We start from the raw sequence: 27,586 nt of genomic DNA, 5'->3' as shown, positions 1-27,586 counted from the left end.
CTCTCAACTTGCTTCATGTAGTTGAGTAAGAATGTTGCCATCTCGTCATTCTCTTGGATGATTGTGGTTTGATAATGCTCTTTAATCATCGAAGTTACCTCCTCAAAAACCTGTTTAATGTCACTATCTCTCTCGTGTAACTTCTTACGAAGCTCTTCGCATTTCTTAATCATGCTGTCCAAGTGCTCATGATGTACTGATGCTTCAAACAGGAGATCATAGCACGCCATGATGTTGGTCATGTGGAATTCAATACCACGTTTGAACCACTTTCCAGTGAATATTTGGCGGATCGTTGAAGGGGAAAAGAGGCCTGCTTCAATGCTAATAGATTCCAAGCCACTGTCCTCGAGATATTTTGCAATTGCATGCAGTGATGCGAAGCAGGCATGGAGTTCACCAATTCGAAGAATCCAGTTCTTGTTCCCTGTGGAAGATTGAAGTTTGGTTGCTCTCTCATACAAATCAAGATCAAGGGTGATGACTGTTTTCTTATGAGGACCAACCACAGCAGCTGATATCCCTTGAGCAAGACTTAAGATTGTAAAGAGAGATGAATAGTCAGTGGGAGGTCGGCGTAACAGAGGAGCAACAATCGCACTCTTTGTCAAGGATTGATTTCCTTTCTGCTGTGCCTGAACGAGTAAGGAATTGGTGGCTGCCCAGGTTGGCACTACTGTCTTCTTCAGTGCTTTGGCTGATGAGTGTACACCAGGTCCTTCAGAAGTTTTAGTGCTTCCTTCACTTTGTTCAATTCCATGGACTCTGGAATTCCCACCTGAATTGTCTAGACTAGGAGTTGTCATTGCCATAGGCTGTTCAATATCCGAAACAAGGTAATGTTCAAAAGTTGCACCTGAAGTAACCGACTCCAAAGATTGCTCGTCCTCAGGTTGTGTATCACTGTTCTGATCAGAATGGACGTGGAGGCTAGTCTCATCATCACTTGATTGTTCTGTAAGCGGTGATTGACTATCAAGAGGCTCAGTCAGTTGAGAAATATCAATGTGTAGAGATTCATTTGCAGCTACAGGGTGTGTTGCACTTGAAGTTGTATTTGACCTTGTAGAAAAGGATGCCATGAACCACGCCTTGTCATACATCTCATTTTCGCTGATGGCATGCTGAAAGGAGCCAAACTCAAATGAACTGGCAGTGATTGTTTTGACTTCAAGAGATGGTGGATGCTGTAGTTTGATGTCTACATCAATGGGTTTGACATCGTCTGGAATCCGGAGTGGTTCACTGACCGGGAGACCTGTGGTTGAGTCACTATCCCCACCCTGGTTCTGATTGATTACCAGAATGGTACCATGGAGAGTGTTCTGACCGTTTTAATACGTCCAGTCCAAGGCATTTATTTTTCTAGTTTTTCTTTAACACCACATTCAGTAACTGTTATATGTTATAATTAAGCCCCCCCCCCCCCCCCCCCCGGGTGGAAGAAGGGGGGGGTGATGCGTTTAGGCATATATACGATGATCAATATGACAGCCGGTATTCTATGTACCAGGTCCTGCAAGCTTTAAATACAGATGATCTCTCAAAATGGATGATTCTAAGGTACTTTCAAATGAATTAATATAGCAAATGTTATTCCATGGCGGCCATTTTGAATTTCAAAATGGTGGCCAATTCGAATGGTCAGTTACTGGGAGCTTGTTTTTTGTTTGAAAACACACATAGCATCAATATTATGATACTGTTACGGTACAAACCTTTCCAGGTGCTTATAACTTGAGACATGAGATAAAATAGGATTAGCAATGGCGGCCATTTTGAATTTCAAGATGGCGGCCAATCGAAATAAAGCAAAATTTTATAAAAATGTGTATTGATATATCAGACATCATAAGCATACATTTTATCCCACATTTGCACCTTCTCCAATGTCTATAATATGAAATAATGGTAAAAAATGCATTTTTTATGGTGGCCATTTTGAAATTCAAAATGGCCGCCTAAGACGTGGTCGAAAAAAATGGTACCAAAGTTTTTTGGATTCAGCACCCCCAAATTGACAAAGTTAGCCAAAAAAAAAATCAATTTTGGCACAATTATCTCACGGGATTCAATATTGTGACATTACAGGCTGTACTATTTAGTGAGTTATAGACCTATAATGCTATATCTACTGTAGCTACATCATCATCATAATTATACTAGATTCAGGCGCGGATCCAGGGGGGGGGGGCCGAGCGGGCCTTGGCCCCCCCCCCCCCCCGCAAAAAAAAAAAAAAAGAGAGAAGAAAGGAAAAGAAGGGAAAGGGAAAGAGGAGAGAAAGGGAAAGAAAGAAGAGGAAGAATAAAAGAAAAGGGGGAAGAAGGAGATCGGGGGGGGGGAAGGGCCTAATTGCCTCCCAGGCTGTTGACCCCTGGCGTACTGATAGGGGGGGGGGGGGGCTTGGGGGAATTCAAATTCAAACGTGGTTTATTTCTAATTACACAACGGTGGATTACAAATAATGCTGAAATGACATAATATCCGAGATTTTTCCTCACTTTTTGGTTAATTCTACGTTTGTATGTGTTTGTTGGAAAATGACGAATTCCTAAATTTACAGCCAGGCAAGAAATATGATTCTTGAGATTCTTACATGTCAGGGCCCGAGGTACGGCGGGGATCGGGACCCCCGAGCTCCCGCCCCCCCCCCCCCCACACTTTTTTGAAAAAAGTATATTAAAGAGAAATAAAATAGAATGAGAGCAAGAAAGAAAAGATAGTAAACTGCCAGTGTTAAAAAATAATGAGGCATCAAAATATGCTCATCTGACCGTGATTAATGCCTAAAATCCCTAAGCTCCCGGGGGCCCTACGGCGGGCCCTTAGATGCTCATCTGACGGTAATTTAATGCCTAAAACCCTTGATTTTTGGCGGCTCCGCCCCCTGGACCCCATGCCAAATAGTGACCTGCCAGTGTCACAAAATAAGGTATACAAAAAAATGCTCATCTGACATTAATTAAACGCCTAAAACCCCTGAGCTTCCGGGGCTGGCTCCGCCGCCTCGACCCCACCAGGGGCCCCTGAATGCTCATCTGACCGTAATTTATTGCGCTGAGCTTGCGGGGTTAGACAAGGTATCAAAATGTGTTTATCTGACCGCAGGCGCGTAGCCAGGGGGGGGGGGGAACTAAATTCCGATGAGGATTATTTTCGAGAACGGTACAACGAGTCGTCTTCTTTCTCTAATAATTTAATGAAAATTAAAAGCTTCCGCACTTCGCGCGAGAGGGGGGAACCTGAATCCAGACGAGGATTAAGAGTCGAGAACTGTACAACGAATCGTCGTCTTTCTCTAATGATTTAAGGAAATTTAAAAGCTTCCGCGCTTCGCGCGGGAGGGGGAGGGGGGAGACTGAATTTAGACAAGGATTAAGAGTCGAGAACTCGACAACGAATCGTCTTCTTTCTCTAATGATTAAATGAGAATTAAACGCTTCCGCGCTTCGCGCGAGAGGGGGGAACCAGAATCCAGACGAGGATTAAGGGTCGAGAACTCGACAACAAATTCGTCTTCTTTCTCTAATAATTTAATAAATCGTAAAATTTTCCGCGCTTCGCGTGGGAGGGGAAAAACTAAATTCAGACGAGAATTATTTTCGAGAATGGTACAACGAATCGTCTTCTTTCTTTAATAGTTTAATGAAACGTCAAAGCTTCCGCGATTCGCGCAGGAGGGGGAGGGGGGAGACTGAATTTAGACAAGGATTAAGAGTCGAGAACTGTACAACGAATCGTCTTGTTTCTCTAATGATTTAATGAAACGTAAAAGCTTTCGCGGTTCGCGCGGGAGGATGAGGGGGAGAATCTAAATTCAGACGAGGTTAATTTTCGAAAACGGTACAACGAATCGTCTTCTTTCTCTAATGATTTAAGGAAATTTAAAAGCTTCCGCGCGAGGGGGGGGACTGAATTTAGACAAGGATTAAGAGTCGAGAACTGTACAACGAATCGTCTTGTTTCTCTAATGATTTAATGAAACGTAAAAGCTTCCGCGCTTCGCGCGGGAGGATGTGGGGGAGAATCTAAATTCAGACGAGGTTTATTGTCGAAAACGGTACAACGAATCGTCTTCTTTCTCTAATGATTTAAGGACATTTAAAAGCTTCCGCGCTTCGCGCGGGAGGGGGGGGGGGAACCTAAATTCAGACGAGGATTAAGAGTCGAGAACTCGACAACGAATCGCCTCCTTTCTCTAATAATTTAATAAATCGTAAAATTTTCCGCGCTTTGCGCGGGACGGGAAAAGCTAAATTCAGATGAGAATTATTTTCGAGAATGGTACAACGAATCGTCTTCTTTCTCTAATAATTTAATGAAACGTCAAAGCTTTCGCGTTTCGCGGAGGAGGGAGGGGGAAATCGCCTCTCCCTGCAACGCCCCCCCCCCCGCATTACGTCATTGTTGGTCACCATTACGTACCAATATTTGGCTCACATAATTTCAATTTTGGGCCCCCCCCTAAGAAATCCTGGATCCGCGCCTGACTAGATTAGTCATTCAGAGTAGAATATTCGATTAATGAAGGAATGGAATTTTTCTTTTTCATAATCAGATAATCATATTTTACTCCTAAAAGTTAGAGACTTGATAAATAGCTAGATCTAACGTAAGGGTCTAGCCTAGTACTCTAAGCAGATTCTTCAGTGAGCTGAAGAATCGCCTTCTTATTTTTTTGGAGGGGGCTGCTTCAAAAAAATTCTACGAAAAGAAGGTATTGGCTTCAAGTTTTTTGTATAAATAATGCAGCCCCCACCACCCCCCCCCCCCAAATGAACCAAAAAATCTCCTCTTTGTTCCCTTTTTCTGAGAATCAAAGAGATATATAAAAAGCAAAGCAATTAAGACATGATATTGCAATGACGTGCCGGTGCATGGAGGGGCAGGGGCAGAGGCGGCCCTCCCGAGAGGGGGGGGGGGGCAGGGGGGCACAGTGCCCCCCCCCCACTTTTTCAGATACCCCAAAAGTGCCCCTTTTTACATAGAAAAAGTGCCCCTTTAATTTTGTAAGAAGTGCCCCTTTTCCTTTGACAAGTGCCCCTATTACTTAGTAAAAGTGCCCCTTCCCCCTTTTCACCTCTGACGAGTGCCCTTTTTTTATTTTTGACACGTGCCCCTTTTCCTTCGGCATGTTCCCATTTTCCTTGCAATAAGTGTCCATTTTCCATTCTCATAAATCTTGAAATAATCTTGAATAAGTGCCCTTTTTAATCTTTTTTTCAAACATGTCCTCATTTTTATTTAATTGTTCTAACTTTGTTTATTTATTTAGGTTTTTTTTTTGCCTTGTAACTTGCATACATGAAATAATACGTACCAATACCACAACACAAGGAATGGTTTGGCGTGTCATCTGTACTGGTTTCTGCATGTTACAATTTTTTTTTTTTTGGGGGGGGGGGGCTGGGGGTTAACAGATTTATAACTGATATCTGTGTACCTGTATAAATATGTATACTATAAATAAATAATAAATAAAAAAACAAAATTGCATTACCACAACGTGGCATGAAATTAATACACGATTACACCTGCTTATCATTTGTTATTATGAGTCTGCTTGACGTCATATTGTTGGAATTTGTATCTTGGAGTCGTAAACAAATAATGTTTATTGTTATTATGTGTGTTTTTCAAACATGTCCTCAATTTTATTTAATTGTTTTAACTTTGTTTATTTATTTAGGGTTTTTTGCCTTGTAACTTGCATATATGAAATAATACGTACCAATACCACAACACAAGGAATGGTGTGGCGTGTCATCTGTCATCTGTACTGGTCTCTGCATGTTACAATTTTTTTAATTTTTTTTTTTTGGGGGGGGGGGCTGGGGGTTAACAGATTTATATCTGATCTTGTGTACCTGTAAATATGTACATACTATAAATAAATAATAAATAAAAAAACAAAATTGCATTACCACAACGTGGCATGAAATTAATACACGATTACACCTGCTTATCAATTGTTATTTTGAGTCAGCTTGACGTCATATTGTTGGAATATGTATCTTGGAGTCATAAACAAATAATGTTTATTGCTATTATGTGTGTTTTTCAAACATGTCCTCATTTTTATTTAATTGTTTTAACTTTGTTTATTTATTTAGGGTTTTTTTGCCTTGTAAATTGCATATGAAATAACACGTACCAATACCACAACACAAGGAATGGTGTGGCGTGTCATCTGCATGTTACAATTTTTTTTTGGGGGGGGGGGGCTGGGGGTTAACAAATTTATATCTGATCTTGTGTACCTGTAAATATGTACATACTATAAATAAATAATGAATACAAAAATAAAATTGCATTTCCACAACATGGCATAATACATAATAGAGACAATGTTGATGATGTAAAGGATGGAGATGATGTGAGAGATGGAGATGATGAGAGGGATGGAGACAATGTGAGGGATGGAGATGATGAGAGGGATGGAGAGGATGAGAGGGATGGAGACAATTTTGATGATGTAAGGGATGAAGACGATATTGATGATTAGAGGGATAGAGACGTCTCCATTCCTCCCGTCTCCATCCCTCTCATCGTCTCCATCCCTCTCACCATCTTGTCACCATCTCCATCCCTCCCATCATCTTCATCCCTCACACTGTCTTCATCCCTCACACAGTCTCCATCCCTCATACCGTCTCCATCCCTCTCATCATCTCCATCCCTCTCATCATCTTCATTCCTCACACCGTCTCAATCCCTCACCAATCCCTGTCATCAACAGCATCTTCATCCCTTACATCATCAACATTGTCTCCTTCCCTCTCATCACCTCCATTTCATTCAATTCAATTCAAAAATGGTTTTTATTAGAGCAGAAACATGATTCATATACAAATACAATTTTACATGAAGGACAGCCTTGGCTGGAATATACATGTTTACATGTTCAGCACAATAGATAACACTTTTAAATATATACAAGTAAAAAAAACTAGCAATATCAAAAATAAGACTCCGATTCTGTAACTAAAATCCATAAACACATTGCACAAGTTTCCAGAAATACAGCTGTAATTGTTTACAAATGTCCTATAAAAGTCTATCCATCCCTCACCAATCCCTCTCATCATCTCCATCCCTCTCATTGTCTCCATCCCTCTCATCCTCTCCATCCCTCTCATCCTCTCCATCCCTCTCATCATCTCCATCCCTCACATTGTCTCCATCCCTCTCATCATCTCCATCCCTCTCATCATCTCCATCCCTCTCATCTCCATCTCTCACATTGTCTCCATCCCTCCCATTGTCTCCATCCCTCTCATCTTCTCCATCCCTCTCATCCTCTCCATCCCTCTCATCCTCTCCATCCCTCTCATCATCTCCATCCCTCACATTGTCTCCATCCCTCTCATCATCTCCATCCCTCACATTGTCTCCATCCCTCTCATCATCTCCATCTCTCACATTGTCTCCATCCCTCTCATCATCTCCATCCCTCACATTGTCTCCATCCCTCTCATCATCTCCATCTCTCACATTGTCTCCATCCCTCTCATCATCTCCATCCCTCCCATTGTCTCCATCCCTCTCATCATCTCCATCTCTCACATTGTCTCCATCCCTCTCATCCTCTCCATCCCTCTCATCCTCTCCATCCTCTCCATCCCTCTCATCCTCTCCATCCCTCACATCATCTCCATCCCTCTCATCATCTCCATCCCTCTCATCATCTCCATCCCTCACATTGTCTCCATCCCTCTCATCCTCTCCATCCCTCTCATCCTCTCCATCCTCTCCATCCCTTTCATCCTCTCCATCCCTCACATCATCTCCATCCCTCTCATCATCTCCATCCCTCTCATCATCTCCATCCCTCACATTGTCTCCATCCCTCTCATCATCTCCATCCCTCTCATCATCTCCATCCCTCACATCGTCTCCATCCCTCTCATCCTCTCCATCCCTCTCATCATCTCCATCCCTCTCATCATCTCCACCCCATGTCATGTAAATTGAAATTTAATTATGAAATTTAATTCTTTGAATGGAATATCATTTTAATTTGATTCAATTTAGGTTTTATTATATTTGTATGATCTTTTTGGTTACTAAATAGTAATCAATTATACTGCTTTATTGCTGATTTTTTTTTTTTTTTTGGGGGGGGAGTGGAAATTCGTTTTGACCCACACCCCCCCCCCCCCCCACACACACACACTTTTTCGTTGGGAGGAGGGCGAGTCCCCTGCCCCCACTTCTGGCGCCTATGATCGCAAGAATGGCTGGATTTCTGAAAAAGGGGCACCTACAAAGGGACACATCAACAATAATAAAAACCATTTTTAGATATTTGTATAAAGGCCTACGCCTTCGTCAAGATTGTGAATACATTACCACGAATGACATCAATATTTGTTTATTTCTTTACGTGGAACAACATTATTGTTTAAGCAACATACTTCGCGATTTGGTGTGATGGACTGAATATCGATTTTCGAGCAAGCAAGCTGAAAGTGTAAGGTCCCATTTGAAAAATTACATGATGAATATTAAAGACAATTTAATGAAGAAAGACTGAAAAGTTCTTTTATGTAATTATGAGTAACATTATAATTAAAACATCTGAGAAAGAAAAGTAGGCACTTATCAGAAGGGAAAAGGACATGTACAAAATGATAAGGGGGCACTTTAGGGGAACCTGAAAAAGTGGAGGCATAGTGCCCCCCCCCCCCCCCAACCAAGAATGTCGCCTCTGACTGTGGGCAAAAGTGCAAAACTAACCCAGAAAATCTAGAAATAAACCAAATTTCAATTTTATTTCGCGGGTCAACTGCCCCCTTACCCATCAGTACGCCAGTGCTTCCAGTAGGCCTATCCTTCCATGAATTCCTACCATTAAAAATTATCAGAAGGGAAAAGGACATGTACAAAGGATAAGGGGGCACTTTAGGGGAACCTGGAAAAGTGGGGGCACAGTGTCCCCCCCCCCCCCAACCAAGAATGCCGCCTCTGACAAAACTAACCCAGAAAATCTAGAAATAAACCACATTCCAATTTTATTTCGCGGGTCAACTGCCCACCTCCCCCCCCCCCCCCCCCCCCCTATCAGTACGCCAGTGCTTCCAGTATCCTACCATTAAAAAAATTCTGGGACAGAAAAATGCAGCTGTTATAGACCTCTAGATCAAAAGTATATTATTGTTACAAGGGAAATCAACTTTATTCTTTGTAATGACTGTGTTTTTTAAAAGCACGAAAATCATGAAAAATGACAATTTCATTTCCATATATATTATTGTTACAAGGGAAATCAACTTTATTCTTTGTAATGACTGTGTTTATAAAAGCACGAAAATCATGAAAAATTAAACTTTCATTTCATTTTAGATCTAGAAATCATGATGGGAAAAAGTGTGGCGAGTTGTCCGAAAAGGCTGTGGCGAGTTGTCCAGGGTATTGTGGCGGGTTGTCCAGGGTATTGTGGCGGGTTGTCCAGGGTATTGTGGCGGGATGTCCAGGGTATTGTGGCGGGTTGTCTTGGGGCGGGTTGTCTTTGTGGCGAGTTGTCTGGACCCCGATTCGTTGTACCGTTCTCGACTCTTTATCCTTATCTGAATTCAGTTCCGTCCCCCCTTTTCCGCGCGGAAGCTTTGATGTTTCATTATATAATTAGAGAAAGAAGACGATTCGTTGTACCGTTCTCGACTCTTAATCCTTTTTTTTCCTACGCCCTCTTCCTTTTTTTTTTTTTTTTTTTTCTTTTTTTTGGGGGGCGACCGCCCCCACTGCCCCCCCCCTCCCTGGCTACGCGCCTGCCCCTCCAAAATAAAAATAAAAGAAGGCGATTCTTCAGCTCACTTCTCTTACAGTACTAGGCTAGGCCCTTACGAGAGATCTAGCTATTTATCAAGTCTTTAACTTTTAGGAGTAAAATATGATTATCTGATTATGAAAAAGAAAAATTCCATTCCTTCATTAATCGAATATTCTACTCTGAATGACTAATCTAGTATATGATAATGATGTAGCTACAGTAGATATAGGTCTAGTTTACTCACTAAATCAAATTGGATATTCTACTCGGAATGAATAATGATAATACAGTAGATATAGATCTAGTTTGATTAGTTATACTCACACATCACTCGATCAAATTGGGCAGTACAATCATGCAATGCAGTGCAGCAGCCCGGCACGAGTCAGTGAATTCCCCCGCCGACCCGGCCGGCGGCGCTGTACGGCTAGCTGCACACTGAGCTGAGCTGCTGCGGTAGCACTAGGCAGTAGTCTGCTAATTTACGGCCAGGACGAAAGAATGTGAACAAACATCAACCATCTAGTCTAAAATGTACTATATTCGACTTCTCAATAATGAAATCTGTGTCAGGAATAAAAAATAGACCTTCATACGAGATAAAAATGATATTTTTGCAGTGATTTACCGACAAAAACACTGCTCGAATTTCAGTGGTCCGAGTAGATACAACGCACATTTAATGTACGTGCGGCAATGCAGATTGCGAGCTGTGAGTAAATTGTCCGAAATGTCATTTTTTTTGTCATTTTACCTAAAGATAAGTCATATATTGTCTTCATTAGTATCATTTAACACAATTCCATTAAAGATTTTGGTTGGAAAGGGCATTATTAAGTCACAAAGAGCACAAACATATACACATTGGTATCTCTCGATCGATTAATCAGGTCGGGACATCTCGGCCCAGTTTTTCCAGCTGGGCCGAGTAGTCCCGTGGGCCGAGTTAGCCCGGATTCGTTCATAATATATGTGACTCGTTTGATATTTCAGCTACTCTAGGACCATTCAGTACTGACAACTTCAAAACTGAAGAAGAGACAACTAGTAAGATTTGTATTTTCAAATGATTTACTATATCTTTTGAATTGAATTTGAATTTAATAACCACAACATATCACAATAATGAGAGTATAATGAACAATCATACAATGCAAAGAATAACGATACACGAATACATAAAGGAGGAGTAATGTTGATTGAACAGTAATGGTTTTAAAACGATATTTAGACATAGATATGAATACTATTTTGTACAAAATATACACATAATTATATGCATTGAAGTTGTTAATGGGGACTAGAAGTTAGCACATGTGCTAGTCGAGCCCAGTTCCAATCTTTGGCAAGGTTTTTGTTTAAACGTATGCTTGTAAAACTTGTTTGATTTGTATTTACATAGATTATATATACAAAATAATACAGTATCAAGTAACTTGTTTACATTTCTAAAAGAAAAAAAGGTAAAGCGCTAAAGAATTATAATGAAAGATAACAAATCGTTAAATGAATACAATCATTGGTATGTTCAAAATATGAAAAGGATGTATTAATAAAAAATAAGGCATAAAATCATGTGCGTAGATGCTCAAATCTTTTAAAAGCTTGAGGGCAGAAATAATCATCAACAAACAAATGTATACACACCAGGGGTAGATACATAGGCCTGCAAAATAATGATAAATGCACAATGATGTGCAATTCATTTTATAGTTCCCACTAATCGTATTCTCTAAAATAAGTTGGTTTTTTAAAAATCATATTGGGTTTGAAATTAAGCATGCATTTTTTCGGGTAAAATGATAGCCAACATTGGGTAAATTCTATCCAACATTGGGTTGAATTTTAGCCAACAAACATGCATGTCTTAAAAAAAAATTACAATGGGTAAAATCTTTCCCAATTCTTTGTAGAGTGTAATTAGATTGGAAAAAGATACCCCCCCCCCCCAAAAAAAAGGGAAACTTGGATTAGACATTAAAACAAAAGGAGAAGCTAGCTACAGAGAGAAAATTTGTGGGGGCTTCCAAGAGACAAGCAAAGGGCAGTAGACTATGTGTATAAGTGAGTATGTATTGTATTGAAAATAATGAGTAAATGAACAAGTTCCTAATGGAAGATTCAAATTACTGACATCTACGATTGTACAGCGAATATACATGTACTTTCCAACCTTACTGACCATTTAATTAGTCATGTATTTCAAGCTTTAATCTGATTTCATTATGTCAACATGGGTGAGTATCATAATAACTTATTACACAATTCATTAAGTTATGCCTAATCAATTTTCCCCTTCCAGTTGATCCACAACCAGACCCCACCACCATCACCCCTGCAGGTAAGACGAATGATTGATATTAATAATCTTCGTCACGTGCATTGTGATGATTTCCTTAAAGCCCCTCTGCACTAGATTGGCCAGGAGGGATAAGACCTCCCTCCATGGTCACCGATAGGTGGTTATCTCATCAAATCAACTCTCAATTAACATAAGAAAAAGGGGATCATAGGGGACCAGCGGTCACCGATCAGGCATTGTTTGCTATATAGAGGGCGTAAGGAGCTATAAGTAGTGCAGTGGGGCTTCAACTAACACACTTCTGATATACTATCAGAAGATTTAGAATTAAGAAATAAGATTAACAATTCCGACATCAACTGGCGAATGATAAGATTTGATCGAAGCGCCTAAAACGTATCATTATCTCGAAAGGCAGTGATGGTTAGAAGGGGGAGGTACTTTCCCCCGTGCTGTAATTGGAATTTAAATTCAAATTCAAATTTTTATTTTGTATTTTAATCTGAATTTCTCCGATGACCACCAACATCATCCACAGGAGCCAGCGTATCTTGTGAGAGCACGACCATGACGGTTCTCCTCGACCGAGCTCTGCTCGAGAATAACGGTGATGCCACTGACGTCCACTACGAAGACCAGAGCTGTGTCGGGTACGACTACACCGGAAGTCGCATAGCCGTCACCACCAGATATGACGACTGTGATACTGTGTCGGAGGTAAGAAAGGATTCTTAATAACCTGCCCTGTAAAGTTAGGAAAATCTCATCCAACTTGTGATGTGGGGGGGGGGGGGGGGGGGAGCCGGGGGAGAGGCGGGTATCAGAGAGAGAAATGCAGAAGATGGGAATGGTAGTCATATTTTTTGTTTTAAATGATATTTTATTTCCTTCCTCATAATTTCACATAACAAGAATTTCACATAACAAGAAATTATCAAAATAAGCAATATAAAACAAGATCTTTGATACAAGACACTTAATGAGTTACATCAATCAATGAACATAGAGAAAAACAAAAACAAAAAAATTCTTGCATGTAACAGTGTATAATCAAAATAACAGTAGAGGAAGGTTTAAAGTTACATATTACCATCCTATCACAACACTCTCACACCCCCCCCCCCCCTTCTAGCCCACCCACACCACACCCCCTTTCATATGGCTCCCTTTAGTCTCATTTCACAACGCCCCCTATCGTCAGAGCCTGGTCAGGGTCAGCAGCCTAACATGTTAGCCTATGGACGTTTTTTTTTTTAAATCGTTAAAAATTCATTTTTTGTTTAAACGAAAAGCACATCCACCCCGACGTACGTTATCACTAGCTCTTTCATTGGAGCCCTCATGTCTCATTGACTTTTGAAAGTTCACCCACCGTAATTTTTCAAAATAGGTTGCAAGCTCGTCATTGCCTATAATACACATGTGAAACAAGTCTAACTTTGGACTCAGTTTACCAAGCGATTTAAAGATTATAGGTCGAGCACACGAAACATAAAAAGCATGAATTATCATAGATCACTTCTGCCTATTTCATTATGTCCATTTCATCCAACCCCCCCCCCCCCCCCACCGTAATTTTCTATTTAGTAAAAGCAAACATTTTGCCGAGTTTAGCAAAAACATGAATATTCATGAACGATCAGACAATACAGCCTTTTAGTACGTAACGAATAGTGAATGGAATGGTCGATGATCCGTTCAGGAGGTAGCGGTCAGTGGTTTGTGCTGGCAATGTTCACGCGAGCGAAAATGAGACAATCGGAGCAATATGATAGCAGTACGTTTGCAATCCAGAGAACATGTAGGAAACGGTCGCGTATACATTACCATATTTCAGTAATCAGAGGGGGGGGGGGGGGGGGGGGGGGTGTGTGGTTTGTTTTCTAATTGGTATCTGGACGACCCGCGTGTTGTACGTTATACTGCAAATAAAATTGTATATATTTTCTTTGACTTACAAACGGGGATGGGGGACAATACCGGCTTTAGTTGAGATGTTTTGCCCTTCCTGAGGCCAAGGCCTGGATACGTCACTACTTAGACTCGAAACGCTGCACATGAACAACGCAATATTGTTCTGTTCTGTTTCCGAGGGCAGGGGGACAGTTTTCCCTTATTACTTTAATAAGATTATTGAGCGAAAACAATTTCATGTGTTCCCTTGCCAGATTATTGAAAGGCCCTATATCGACATTATTGGCTATTGCCAACTCAATCTACCTTGATATTTTTGTCATCTTTTCCCAATTTTTCTGAAAGCAAACTGCTGATGTCATCAAGTACTCCAACGTCGTGACGTACTTCAAACCGACGGGTGAAAACGGATCGCTGATCACGCGTGATTTCCGCCTCAAGATCCCCGTCACTTGCGAGATCAAACGCCGCAGTCTACTCGGTAGCTCCTTCAAGCCCAAACTCGGCATCGTGAGCTTCAGCGAGACTGGTTACGGTAATTTCTCGCTCACCCTCGACCGCTTCTCCGACATCTCCTTCACCTCGCCGGCACCCGACCAAGACGCGCTGGTGTATCTCGGGGAGACGCTGTTCTTTGGGGTGACCCTAGACGCGGTTTCTGACCTGACGTTGTTTCTTGACCGCTGCTGGGCAACGCCCGATGTCTACCCTATGAACCCGATCGAATTTACGTTCGTAAAAGATGGGTTAGTATATAAGTCTTGAAGTCAGTGTTTTCTTCTTCTCTTGTTTTTTTCTTCATTTTTTTCTTTCTTTTTTTGTGGTTTTATTGAAGAGGTAGGTTTAGATTGTTTGAAATTGTGACCATACAACGTGCAGAAGACGTTCTCTGGTAGGATAAACAACCTACCTTTTTCTCGCCTTTCGCCTTAGATGTCATTCAATTTTAGTCTCTATTTTTATCTTCTTTCCATTTTTCATAATCTTCTCCTTATTTTGTTTTCAATTTCCAGTCAACATTCTGATTTCTACTTCTTTCTACATAATATTTCTAAATAAAGTTGGCCTTTAAAAAAAAAAATAAAGTTTCCTGATTCTTCCTCTTCCTCTTTCGAAAATGGCATCTACTTTTTCTTTGCTGTATTCATTTCTACTCCTGATTCTCTGTAGTTATTATTTTCATTTAAAGAAAAATAAATTATCAGTCCCTTTCGGTAATTCTTACATGTGTTTTCTGTTAGTTGCATGCTTTAATTTTGATTTCTATTCTTTTTTTTCACAGATGCGGGCTGGATCCTACCGTAGGCTTTCATGTATTGTATTGTATTGTATTTATTAAACATCATTGATGTACATCAATATTCTGTTTATAGACATAGTTATAATCACTTTACAATGTAATGCAACAATCGATATATAAAACATAATATAAAACATTTACAACACCTTTCTAAATAAACAATAAGTCATGCAATACGAAATATGTAAATGAGAACTAAAACAAAAGCATAAGATTGTACACGACTACTTTGTTATAACATATAGTATCTAAAAATTACCCCTCATTGCAATTATGTTTTTGGTGAACAAAGAAAAACTATCTATTACAACTTCATTATCTAATCTCATTATAAATATGAATTTTTCTTGACTATCCAAATTACAAACATTTTCTTCCAGATTACTAATTGTTTCTATAAAATCTACTCGTAAATCTTTATACTTGTCACATTTCATAATTATATGGAATTCATCTCCTACAAGATTCATATTACAGTCTTCACAGAATCGTAGATTCGGGGGAGTTTTTTCTGGTCTTTTATACCTTCCTGTTTCTATGGGTAAGTTGTGCGCGCTTAGACGTAGTTTGGTGATATTTTTTCTTAAATTTATATTTGGTATATGAGATAAATACTTTTCTTGCTTGATTGAGTTTTTAAATTGTCTGAGGGTTCTGAGTTTATTTCCTTTACGGGTATCCCTATCATCAAATAAGTCTAGTTTTAATTGTTCATCAAATCTCCCTTCCAAACAAAGTTTACATAACTCGACAAAATCTTTATGAGAAATTTGTATATTTTCAGGGTCCAATACGATCTCATTTCCATTATTACAAATATTTAGTGAACTAAAGATATCCCGAATTGACATTAACCAACAGCTTTGTTCGTTATTTACTAATTTTTTGTTTTCTTCAAAAGATTTATAGACAAGGCCATTTTCATCCAAACTCCGTATTCGTATCCAATATTTGAGCATGTTTATTGCAATTTGAATAAGTTGAGGATGCCTTCCAATTTCAGCTGAAACTGCTAAATTGCTGCATTTGCGGTTTACCCCTAAGATATTTTTACAACACTGAATGTGTACTTTCTCAAAATCGTTTTTATAATACAGTCCTGTTTTCCCTGTTTCTATTTGAAGAATTTTCTTCATGTCTATTGCACTAGCACCCCAAATTTCGGATCCATAAAGCAAAATTGGTTGTACAGTTGCATCAAACAGGTGTAATAAGGTTTTAATACTGGGCGTATAATTGCCGAAAGATTTATAAAGTTTAAATAATGCTCTCCTGGCCTTATCATGATATACAGCGTTTAATTAAGGGATTCTCTATCGATGCTTTTGCTTTCATTGGCGAATATCCAGAGGTAAGAATACGAATCATATCTAATTCGGAAATTATTAACCGGCTGGCTGATTCGCCGATATTGCTCCTTACCACCACCACCCCCCCCCCCCCCCCCCCGCTTATTCACCGGCAGGCTGATTCGCCGGTAAATATTTTCTTATGAATTCGGCAAAAAACACCTCCCCTTAAAACATCCTGGATACGCCCTTGATTGCAACAATAATAGTCCAATGTATGCACTATAGTAAACCATAGCCACTAATTATAAAAAGAGCTTTCATATACATGATGTGTATTAATGCATTATGAAAAAGAAAACAATTATTGGTAGAAATAATATGAATAACGTTAACAGCTGTATTTTCATGATTGACAATTAAAACTGTAACTTTTGATCGTCTTATCATACAGGTATACCTTCATTGTGACGTGCTTGTTTGTGATACCGACCCTGCATCCCGCTGCTCACAGGGTTGTGTAACCAGGGCCAAACGTAGCGCAGCCGGGCAGCCTCGGGGTTCGAGCTCCAAGCCACACACCATCTCTAACGGACCTATGTCTGATCAAGCAGCTGCTGGTTCAAGCTCAATGGGTGAGCTGCACTCGGAAAGAGTGGTGTTGATAACACTATCAGAACAGTGTTATGATTGGCTTCTAAACAACAAAGCACACCTCCCCCCCCCCCCCCCCCCCCCCCCCCCCAAAGGAAAAAAAAAAAAAAAATAATAATAATGTGGGAATGTGGACTAGTTTATGTTTTATGTAGATCGCGGACTTGTCCGATTATGCAAATTAGTTCGCTACGCGTGTTGCACATGATTTTGCGGATGAATGATTTATTGTGTGGTACGCCGCCCACGTTAATGTGTTAACATACATGTTAGTATTGAATGACATTCATGTCACGTTCAATTGCGGAGAGGACGTTGTTGCTGTGCCTGTAGCTATGTATTACAGAGTCACGCGGTTTCCTTGTTTTAACGAGGGTTTTGGTTCTACTGTTTGGCAGTATTTTCGAGGGCAAGATCAGGACTTGCATGTTGCAGCTTCTGTTGCTGAGCTGAGCTGAGTTGATTGCTGGTAGTTTCTTGGTGTCTCCCTTTTCCCCTTCACTTCCTTCTCCACTGTAGTTGAGAGCTTCAGTGGTTTATTGCTGAAGACTTTGGGGTTTTTTCCCGTTTCTGCGTGCATGAATCACCGAGAATCAACGGTTTATGAATTAAAGCACCGGTTACGCTAACACACGTTTTCCCGAGTTTCATTTATCGTCTCACACGTACTACGACAAATTGGCGACGAGGATGGGATGAAGTCAGCGCAGACAATGAGGGAAACCCCACGGTCTTGGATGAGCAACCCCACTGCGTGGTCTGAGAGGACCGGCCTAGACGATCTTCGCAGATAACCGAGCTTGCAGACAGCTCGGGTAGATAATCTTTGGTGGTGACTTACTGAGCATAGAACTTCGAACTTATGATTACTGCTCGGATAGATGGAAGAGCAGTATTGAGAATGAACTATCCACGAGGACCATAGACTGATAGAGACTGAATTGACTGGAACTGAGAATGTTTTTTTTTTTTTGGTTACCAACCAGGGTAACAAGGATTTGTTGTAAGTCCCAAGTGTTCAGTATTTAATACTGTAGATTCAGTTATATCTATTCAGTACATGTTTTGATAGTAGAGTAAGGTGTAACTTACCTGTTTTTCCCCTACTATACTTGTTACAGCCTTTGTAGCGATGGCTGAAACAGTGACAGAGATGTTGGAGACCCTGACTAGTGTTCTTCAAGGACTGAATGTGCAGAAGGCGCCACCGCCAGTGAAGTTGAGCAAGTTCAAGGGTTCACCACAGGTAGCTGGTGATTTGTCCCTGCAGGAGTGGCTGGAGAACTTTGACAGTTATTGTCGACACTACCAGCTTAAAGATGTTGCAAAGGCCCAGTCCTTAGTGGATCATTTGGGAGGAGTGGCCAAGGAGGAAGTTTTGTGCAGGGAGGAGAGAATCCTCAAGGACTTTGACCAGCTTGTTGCTGTGCTGCGATCATTGTTTGGTGCAGTGGACACTGTTCAGTCATTAACGGCTGAATTCCATAGTAGGAGGCAGCATGGTGGTGAGACACTCGCCGATTATAGTAGGATTTTAATGCGAATCTACACGAGGATGGAGAAAGCTGCATCGAGCAGTGATGAGAAGCAAGCTTTGACTCAACTTAGAGACACATCCTTGAAGGAGAGATTTGTCACAGGTAGCAGCCAGGTGTGGATGCAACGAGAGCTGCGCAGAATGGAGCTGGCAGCGAAGGGCAAGACCTTCTTACAGTTGAGGGAGGATGTGCTGGAATTCTTCAGGGGTCAAGAGACCAAGGCGATTCCAGTTAAGGAAGTGAGTAGCTCTGTCGATGTTCATGTGGCAACTACCAAGAATGCAGATGCTGAGTGGAAGGGTGAGATGAATTCCCTTAAGGAAGATGTGGCATCACTCAGAAGGTGTGTGGAATCCTTGGTGGATAGCAAGGTGAATGCTGGAAGAGCTCCACAGAAGAAGAATCGATGTTTCAACTGTGGTAAGACAGGGCACATGAGGAATGAGTGCGAGGAGGAGACGTTGTGTTTCACCTGTAAAGGGCGAGGACACATTAGCCGGCAGTGTCCACAGAAGTTACAGTCGATTACCCAGCCTCCTTCACCAACGATGGCATCTCCTCAGCCTGGAGCAAAGAGAGGGACGATGGACACACGTCATCAGGTTCCATCAGAGTTTGCTAAGCGCTTTGTGGCACCATGTCCGAAAGGAACAGTCCATATCGCGGGATTAGATATTGGATGTATTTTTGATTCTGGAGCAGAGGCTTCCATTATTCCAGCATCAGTGTATCATCGATGTTTGAAGGAGAGGCTGGGAGGACCTCAGCAGGAGCCAGGAGTTTTTCTCAATGTTGTAGGCGTTGGTGAAATTGAAGTGCCTATAGAGGGTTTTGTTGAAGTTCCCATCAAGGTCAGAGGGCAGTCACTACAAGGAGGATTCCTGGTAGTAGTTGACAGAGAATGCAGTGGCACTGCATCGGAGTATCCTATTCTACTAGGTTGTAACATTTTGCAGAATTTGGATGGATATGACATCGAATTTGGTTTTCGATCTAAGGCACCCACAACCATGGAGAGCAACGGTTGCCCATCACCAGTAAGGACAGGAAGATTGGAGGTATTCCCTCCTTATACAGTTAGAAGGGTGATGTGCCATGTGGAGAGGAACACCATTACGCCAGGAGCTGAGATCTTGGTGAGAGAGTCAGATGAGGAGCCAAGTTCGACGCTGAGTGCAGTTGAAGGTTGTCAGCAGTTGAAGGGGGATGATGTTGAATTGTTTATGTCCAACACATCTGGACAAGAGGTTCATCTACCGCCTGACACCCGTGTTGCTGAAGCTCTGGCTGTGAAAAGAACAGGACAACTCTACTTACATCTGCACGATGAACAGTTAAGAGTATCAATGTGTGATGTCGTGATAGAGGGAGTCGACTCACCAGTGAGGATGTCTTCGGAGTCGGTAGAGGCTGTTTCCTGTCTTCCGCCAGGTGTGAAGTTGGAAGGTCTAACAGAGGATCAAACAGAGAAAGTGAGAGAACTTCTTCAGAAGCATGCTGATGTTTTCTCTGCAGGTGCATTTGATCTTGGGGAGTGCAATGTGGTACCTCATCACATTCAGCTGGTAGATGGACCAACAGTTAGACTTCCATACAGGCGTATCCCTCCAGCTTTGATTCCTGAGGTTAAGCAGATGTTGCAAGAGATGGTGGAACGGGGGATAATTCGCCCATCCAAGAGCCCGTTCGCCAGTCCGATTGTCTTGGTGAAGAAAAAGAATGGATCTTTGAGACTATGTATAGATTATAGGAAGGTCAATGCTCGCACGGTGAAGGATTCTTTTCCGTTGCCCAGAATAGAGGAGACCCTGGATGCACTTCGAGATGCGAAGTACTTCTCAACACTAGATCTGGCACATGGATATTTTCAAGTCGTGATGGACCCATCCTCCATCGATGTGACTGCCTTCAGAGTGCCTTGGGGGTTGTATGAGTTCACTCGGATGCCGCAGGGACTAGTCAACAGTCCTGGCACGTTCCAGAGGACAATGGAGTACATCCTAGGAGATCTCAACTTGAGTCAGATTGTCTTGTATTTGGATGACATCTTGGTGTATTCTGCAACATTTGAAGAGCACTTGATGAGGCTTGAGGTAGTGCTGACTAGACTTGCAGAGAATGGATTGAAGGTACAAGGCAAGAAGTGTCATTTTGTTCAACAAGAAGTTAACTACCTAGGACATGTAGTGAGTGAGGATGGAGTTAGTGTTGACCAAGGCAAGGTAGAGAAAATTCAGACGTGGCCGCGACCTCAGAATGGGAGAGAAGTGAGTTCGTTCCTGGGGTTGGCTTCCTATTACCGTCGATTTATTGATGGGTTTTCTCGAATAGCTGGCCCTTTGCACCAAGTTGCTGCTAAAGGGAAAGGAAGCAAGACTGAGTTTGTGTGGGGAACAACACAAGAAGAGGCCTTCGAGATTTTGAAGTCGAAGCTTACAAGTGCACCAGTTTTAGCATATCCGAAGTTCGATGAGGAGTTCATTCTGGAAGTGGATGCATCCAAGAAGGGACTCGGTGCTTGCTTGATGCAGAAAGGAGATGATGGTAGGGTACACCCTATTCCTTATGCCAGTAGAAGTCTGCGAGGTTCAGAGAAGAACTACCCTGATTTCAGTAGCTTCAAGATTGAACTGCTTGCTCTGAAATGGGCAGTTACTGAGAAATTTGCACCCTACCTCATGGGAGCACATTGCATAGTATTAACAGATCACAACCCGCTGAAGTATCTGTCTACAGCAAAGTTGGGAGCTACAGAGTTCCGATGGGTTGCCCAGCTGGCACCGTTTGATCTGGAAGTCAGATACAGAACAGGCAAGAGTAACAAGAGTGCGGATGCATTGAGTAGGAGACCAGCTGACATGCTCCAAGAAGAAGTTGCTGCAGTGATTGATGAGGTGCTGGAGTCAACAGAGTTTCCTCAGGACAAGCAGCCTACATCACACGATGACTTCAACATTGCTATTCGAAGGGTCACGAACGAGAAGGTTTCGAATGTTTTGCCTTCATATAGTTATGAAGAATTAGCCAAACTGCAGGAAGAGGATGACGACTTGAAAGAAATACGTCACCTGAAGGAAGCGAGAATTCCTGGACCAGAGCCAGGTGCCAAAGTGACAGATTTGCATGGATGGCTACGAGAGTATGCAAGCTTCGAGATGTACCATGATGTGCTGTATCGAGAAGTAGAAGACCCAGTGTTGGGCAAGATTCATCAGTTGCTGGTACCTAGGGTGTTGAGAGAGTCGATGCTAGAGATGACGCATGACAAATGGGGTCATCAGGGAGTTGACAGGACCCTGAACTTGTTACGAGAACGATGTTATTGGCCCGGAATGACACGAGAAGCAAGAAGGTACATCAAGAAGTGCTTTAGATGCATCACTTCAAAGTTGCCTACACCTACGGTTCGCCCTCCACAACGGCATTTGATTGCATTTAGACCTTTGGAGATTGTAGCTGTGGACTTCTTGAAGCTTGACAGAGGAAGAGGCGGATTTGAAGATGTATTGGTGCTTACCGATGTGTTCAGCAAGTTTTGCCAAGCCATCCCATGCAAGGATCAAACTGCTGTGACGGTAGCAAAGGTGTTACGAGATGCTTGGTTCACACGGTACGGCATACCGTCAAGAATTCACTCGGATCAAGGACGGTCATTCGAGTGCACCCTTGTGGCTGAGCTTTGTAAGATGTATAACATACAAAAGTCACGGACGACAGCATACCATCCGGCTGGAAATGGCCAGTGTGAACGGTTCAACAAGACGCTGTGTGGATTGCTGAGATCGCTGGATCCTAGAGATAGGAATAGATGGCCTGAGTTAATCCAGCATGTGGTATATGTGTACAATTCTACACCGCACAGGATAACGAGAGTGACTCCACATTTTCTAATGTTCGGTCGCAGACCTACGTTGCCAGTGGATCATTTGATAAACAGTCTCCATTCTGATTGTACGGATGATTACGCTCAAGCACAGCAGAGATTGATGGAGAGAGCCTACAAGATAGTTTGTGATAGACAGAGAGAAGCAGCAAAGAAAGAGGAAGAGAGACAGGCCAAAGGAAGAGGTGATTTGTCTACCCTGGAAGTTGGAGAGAGAGTGTTGCTCAAGAACGAGGCATTTACAGGGAGGCACAAATTACACGACAAGTTTGACGAGAAACCCTTCATCATTTTAGCCAAGAACGAGGAGGGTGATTTATATAACATTCAACCTGCCCTTGGAGGGGTTACCAAGTGGGTAAATAGACGCAGAATTATTGCAGATCCTCGTCAGGAAAATGATGGCCTTGATGGTATTTTACCCTACCCAGATGTAGCAGAGCTTGGGCGTGGTATTAACATTGGAAATGACGTTATCCATCAAAGTAGTGATGATGACGACGACGACGACGATGAGGAGGATGATCATGAGAACGGTTACACTCTTTCATGGAAGGAGTTACCTCATCACGTTATTGACGCAGGTGTGACGGAGCCCAGACGATCAAGTAGAATTAACAAAGGAGTGAATCCTAATCCTGGTCGACTGCCGATGTCGGCGATCACCAGATTACCCCCCTGATGGAGTTAAGTGATGTGCGCATCGAAAGCGGCGAAGAGGAACCGTTTAGTTGCATCAGTTGGGAAGGGATATATATATATATTTTCGAGAATAGGCTACAAACAGAATTTGTTTAGGAACTTGTATTTGAAGGAGAATTAGGAAATTCAAGTCTTATAAGTGGCATAAATATATGTTATGTATAACAAGGCTTCAACAGTTTTTGATAAGGCAAGCTAAATGATGTTGACTTATTTTTATGTAAATAGTTCAGATTGGCTTGTTATGCAGGAAATAAGGTTTATATTTTCGTCATTGGAGCCAGATTAGTATGTAGTGATCTCATTTGATAGTACTCATTGGAGATTTGTATACTATAGTTGGTATACAGTAGTGAGGTGTATAGAAAGGATAATGGTCTATAGGTTCTTTTTCAATTGAAGTTTGATTGAATGTTTATCGATGAGTAATTTTATGTTACATAGGTACACATTGGCGCTTTCGGGACGAAAGCTGTTTAAGCGGGGAAACTGTGGGAATGTGGACTAGTTTATGTTTTATGTAGATCGCGGACTTGTCCGATTATGCAAATTAGTTCGCTACGCGTGTTGCACATGATTTTGCGGATGAATGATTTATTGTGTGGTACGCCGCCCACGTTAATGTGTTAACATACATGTTAGTATTGAATGACATTCATGTCACGTTCAATTGCGGAGAGGACGTTGTTGCTGTGCCTGTAGCTATGTATTACAGAGTCACGCGGTTTCCTTGTTTTAACGAGGGTTTTGGTTCTACTGTTTGGCAGTATTTTCGAGGGCAAGATCAGGACTTGCATGTTGCAGCTTCTGTTGCTGAGCTGAGCTGAGTTGATTGCTGGTAGTTTCTTGGTGTCTCCCTTTTCCCCTTCACTTCCTTCTCCACTGTAGTTGAGAGCTTCAGTGGTTTATTGCTGAAGACTTTGGGGTTTTTTCCCGTTTCTGCGTGCATGAATCACCGAGAATCAACGGTTTATGAATTAAAGCACCGGTTACGCTAACACACGTTTTCCCGAGTTTCATTTATCGTCTCACACGTACTACGACAATAATAATAATAATAATGATAATAATAATAATAATAACAGTAAATAAATATTAAAAAAGTTTTAAAAAATGAAAAAATATATATAATATAAATACAAAAATTAAATAAAGAGGGGGGGGGGCGGGAAATGGGAAAAGAGAAAGGCAATTTCATAAAAATGGATATTGTTACAAAAAAGAACAGTAACCAGGTCTAACTGATAATCAGTTTCTTCCTTTGTCTAATAGTAAATTACTGTATTAACAAAATATGGTAACGTAATAGAATCTCTTAATAGTTTTGTTGAAATAGCGCCACCTTCGTGTCCAAATTTAAACCATGAAATTGATGTCAAACAACAATCATCGTCTCTACGTTATTGCTGTCATTTTCTATTAGCACTCGTTCAGAAATGTACAGAACAAAAGAGAAATCATTTACGAACAAGAAAATAATTATAATCACATAACATTCAGAGTGGAGGAGAATAAAAACTTTTACTTTAAAAACTATCGAGGTAACTCATTGTTTTGCTCTCCTCCATGCAGACACATCATGGTTGGCGAACCCAGTCAACATGATGCTGGTGGCAGCCGCTGGTTTCTTCATCACCGTGGTTGCTATGGTAACGGTGAAAAAGTTGAGATCACGTACTAAAGTCTCCAAAGGATACAGCCGTCTGCAGACTGAGGGTGAAATCGAAGCTTAGAACTAGGAGAAGAAAGAAGAACGTGGAGAAGGGGGAGGAGGAGATGAAAGAAGAAAAAAGAGAGGAGATGATGAATGATGATAAAGATGAAGAAGAAGACGAATGAGACATAAAGTTTGTGACGACACAAGCTTTTCTGGTCATTTATTCAATATCTCGCAAATGGCATATATCTCGAATATATCATGCATATCATTATAGAGTAATATGGAATTTATAATTCGTTTGTTGAAAGAAATATATGATCATGATTATATACATAATTATTTCGAAAATAAAAAAGAGACGTTCGTTTTCAGTTAACCTCTAGCTTTTTATAAAGACAACTTTTATGAGTACGTCGATGATAGTGACACTTCTGGCTATGAAATTATTACAAACGATTGTTAATGCTTAAGTTGATACACCTCCTGCAAGAAGGTGGAAACATATAACTGAAAATTAAACTCGGTAAAATGTGTTGATGTTTATACTGTTCTCTAATGCGCTCCAGATGAAGTTCAAGAAAAAGCCGATCGAGCAATATATTTTTTGCATTTATTGTAGGCCTACTTCTCATTTTTGATTTATTCTAATTTTTGGTATACTGTACAGTAATGTATTAAAATGATTTTGAATCTCTTTATCCTATCCTACCACTATGTATCCCTTCTTCTTTCCCATACTTTTCCCCATATTCTCTCTCTCTCTCTCTCTCTCTCTCTCTCTCTCGTTCTCTGTCTTTCTCTAGCTACTTCTTATTCCCTGTGAAATGAATTCCTATGTGAAAAATATCTCACTGGAAAATAAATTCTATCCGAATTGATGATTAAAGAGACGTCGTTCAATGGGTGTATGTGAGAATGATTGTTTAAAAGCTTATTGCTCATGGTTATAGTTTCTCTATTTAATTTCATTTATTTTCTTCTGAATACCATATAAATATAAACAATTATTGGTACCTTAACCAACATCAAATTCTAAGAAATACTCTCTGACAAGCAATCATAGATAAAATTATTATAGAAAAAATGAAAAGAAAGATAAAATATCAAATTATCATATTTTATAAAACTTTATGAATAAGGCCTTAAAAAAAGATGTTGTATTGCCCTTTGCGACCTACCCAAAAATGTTGAAATCTACGGTCGGCTTTTTTTAAAACCGTGTTTTAGTAAAAACAAAAATGTATCAAAGCATTATAAACTAAGAAATATCAGCCCAAACAGGGAGTTTTAAAAAAAAAGTTTAAAAAAAAAAAAATACGACCGACCGACCCATATTTTGGCACCTAAAGGGCAATACAACATCTTTTTTTTTGTAGGCCTTATTTGAGAAAGAAAGACTGCCATTGTAAGCAAATTGCTTGGAAATATGACAGCCCAAAACAAATTGTATTGATTAGTTGAACATATATTTATTGAGCTGAATGGAAAATATTGTGATGATGTTGATGATGATGATGATGATGATGGTGATGATGATGATGATGTCCATTAATACAGCCTAAACGGGTCTCTGTTCTCTTTATATTAAAAAACATGAGAATAGAGACAAAGGGCAGAAGTATTATCAAATCAATGGAGAATCGTCGTATTTTAATATGAGCTTTTGCAATGATTGACAGAGAATATTAAAATGAATACTGCATCATGCTGCACAATTATAAAGGCTCCTTTCTGTTACTAAAATAGGAATAGGAATAGGAATATAAACTATTATAAAAGATTCAATAAAATGCTTTCCCAGTTTATTTAAGACATGTATTCAAGTGAAAATTCAAAGAATTGGGAATAAACAACAACTATTATTTTGATTTGGAAACAGAAATTGCGTAAACTAAACCTCATTAATAAAACTTGGTCATTCACCTTCCAAAAAGTAGAATATTCCCGAAATGAATACTAATGAGACAAATGAATAAACATTAGGAAGAATATATCCACGATTAAAGAAAGGATTCCGGGGTGACTACATCACAAGCAAATGTAGAACAGCACGAAATGAGACATAAAACCCTAAATGTATTTCCTTCAAATGATAAAGGATGTGTCAAATTCTAAGAAGCTGTTTCAAAGGGAAGGTTTTTTTTATGATTTAGAATTGTTCAATATTAGTAGGGGGGTAGTGAGCACATTTTTTTTTTTTTTTTTTTTTTGGGGGGGGGGCCTCGAAAATTTGAAAATTTGCACCCCCCCCCCCCCCCTTGACCGCCAGGGGGGGGGGGGGCCATCCCCCCCAAAAAGCTAAAAATCACGTGTTTTTACACGGTTTTTTCCCCAGGGGAGGGGGGGCCGGGCCATAACCCCCCCCCCCCCCCCCTGGATCCGCCACTGAGGAGAACTATAGCGCTTGGAGAGGATGAGTGGCGTGAGTTGGCTCGACGTTTCGAACAGGTTGACTATCCGTGTTCAGAAGTCGTCAATCCTCCCCCTCTCTCTCACATGGTGCACCCGCAAGCCTACTGTATTTGTTTTGTTGTAGGTATAACTTCATGCACCCAACCTACAGTACCAACA

The 27,586-nt window shown here is 40.9% G+C and overlaps 1 protein-coding gene across 1 annotated transcript in view; it reads left to right on the top strand.

Annotated features, from left to right (window-relative positions):
• Window positions 1-25,901, top strand: part of LOC105441890 (ZP domain-containing protein-like) — a 43,400-nt gene extending 17,499 nt beyond the window's left edge. Inside the window, exons 4-11 of the mRNA XM_030986725.1 lie at window positions 10,767-10,820; window positions 12,076-12,114; window positions 12,614-12,792; window positions 14,335-14,735; window positions 15,272-15,302; window positions 16,575-16,640; window positions 17,033-17,213; window positions 24,928-25,901. Coding sequence (XP_030842585.1) covers window positions 10,767-10,820; window positions 12,076-12,114; window positions 12,614-12,792; window positions 14,335-14,735; window positions 15,272-15,302; window positions 16,575-16,640; window positions 17,033-17,213; window positions 24,928-25,088 — 1,112 coding nt within the window. The 3' untranslated portion in view covers window positions 25,089-25,901. The remainder of the gene's footprint in view (window positions 1-10,766; window positions 10,821-12,075; window positions 12,115-12,613; window positions 12,793-14,334; window positions 14,736-15,271; window positions 15,303-16,574; window positions 16,641-17,032; window positions 17,214-24,927) is intronic.
• The last annotated feature ends 1,685 nt before the right edge of the window (window positions 25,902-27,586 follow it).

The sequence above is a fragment of the Strongylocentrotus purpuratus genome, unplaced genomic scaffold (genome assembly GCF_000002235.5).
Source record: "Strongylocentrotus purpuratus isolate Spur 01 unplaced genomic scaffold, Spur_5.0 spur5_scaffold_16, whole genome shotgun sequence".
Taxonomy (NCBI): Eukaryota; Metazoa; Echinodermata; class Echinoidea; order Camarodonta; family Strongylocentrotidae; genus Strongylocentrotus; species Strongylocentrotus purpuratus.
Note: the sequence above shows the minus strand (reverse complement) of the source record. Positions and strands in the feature narration are given on the sequence as shown.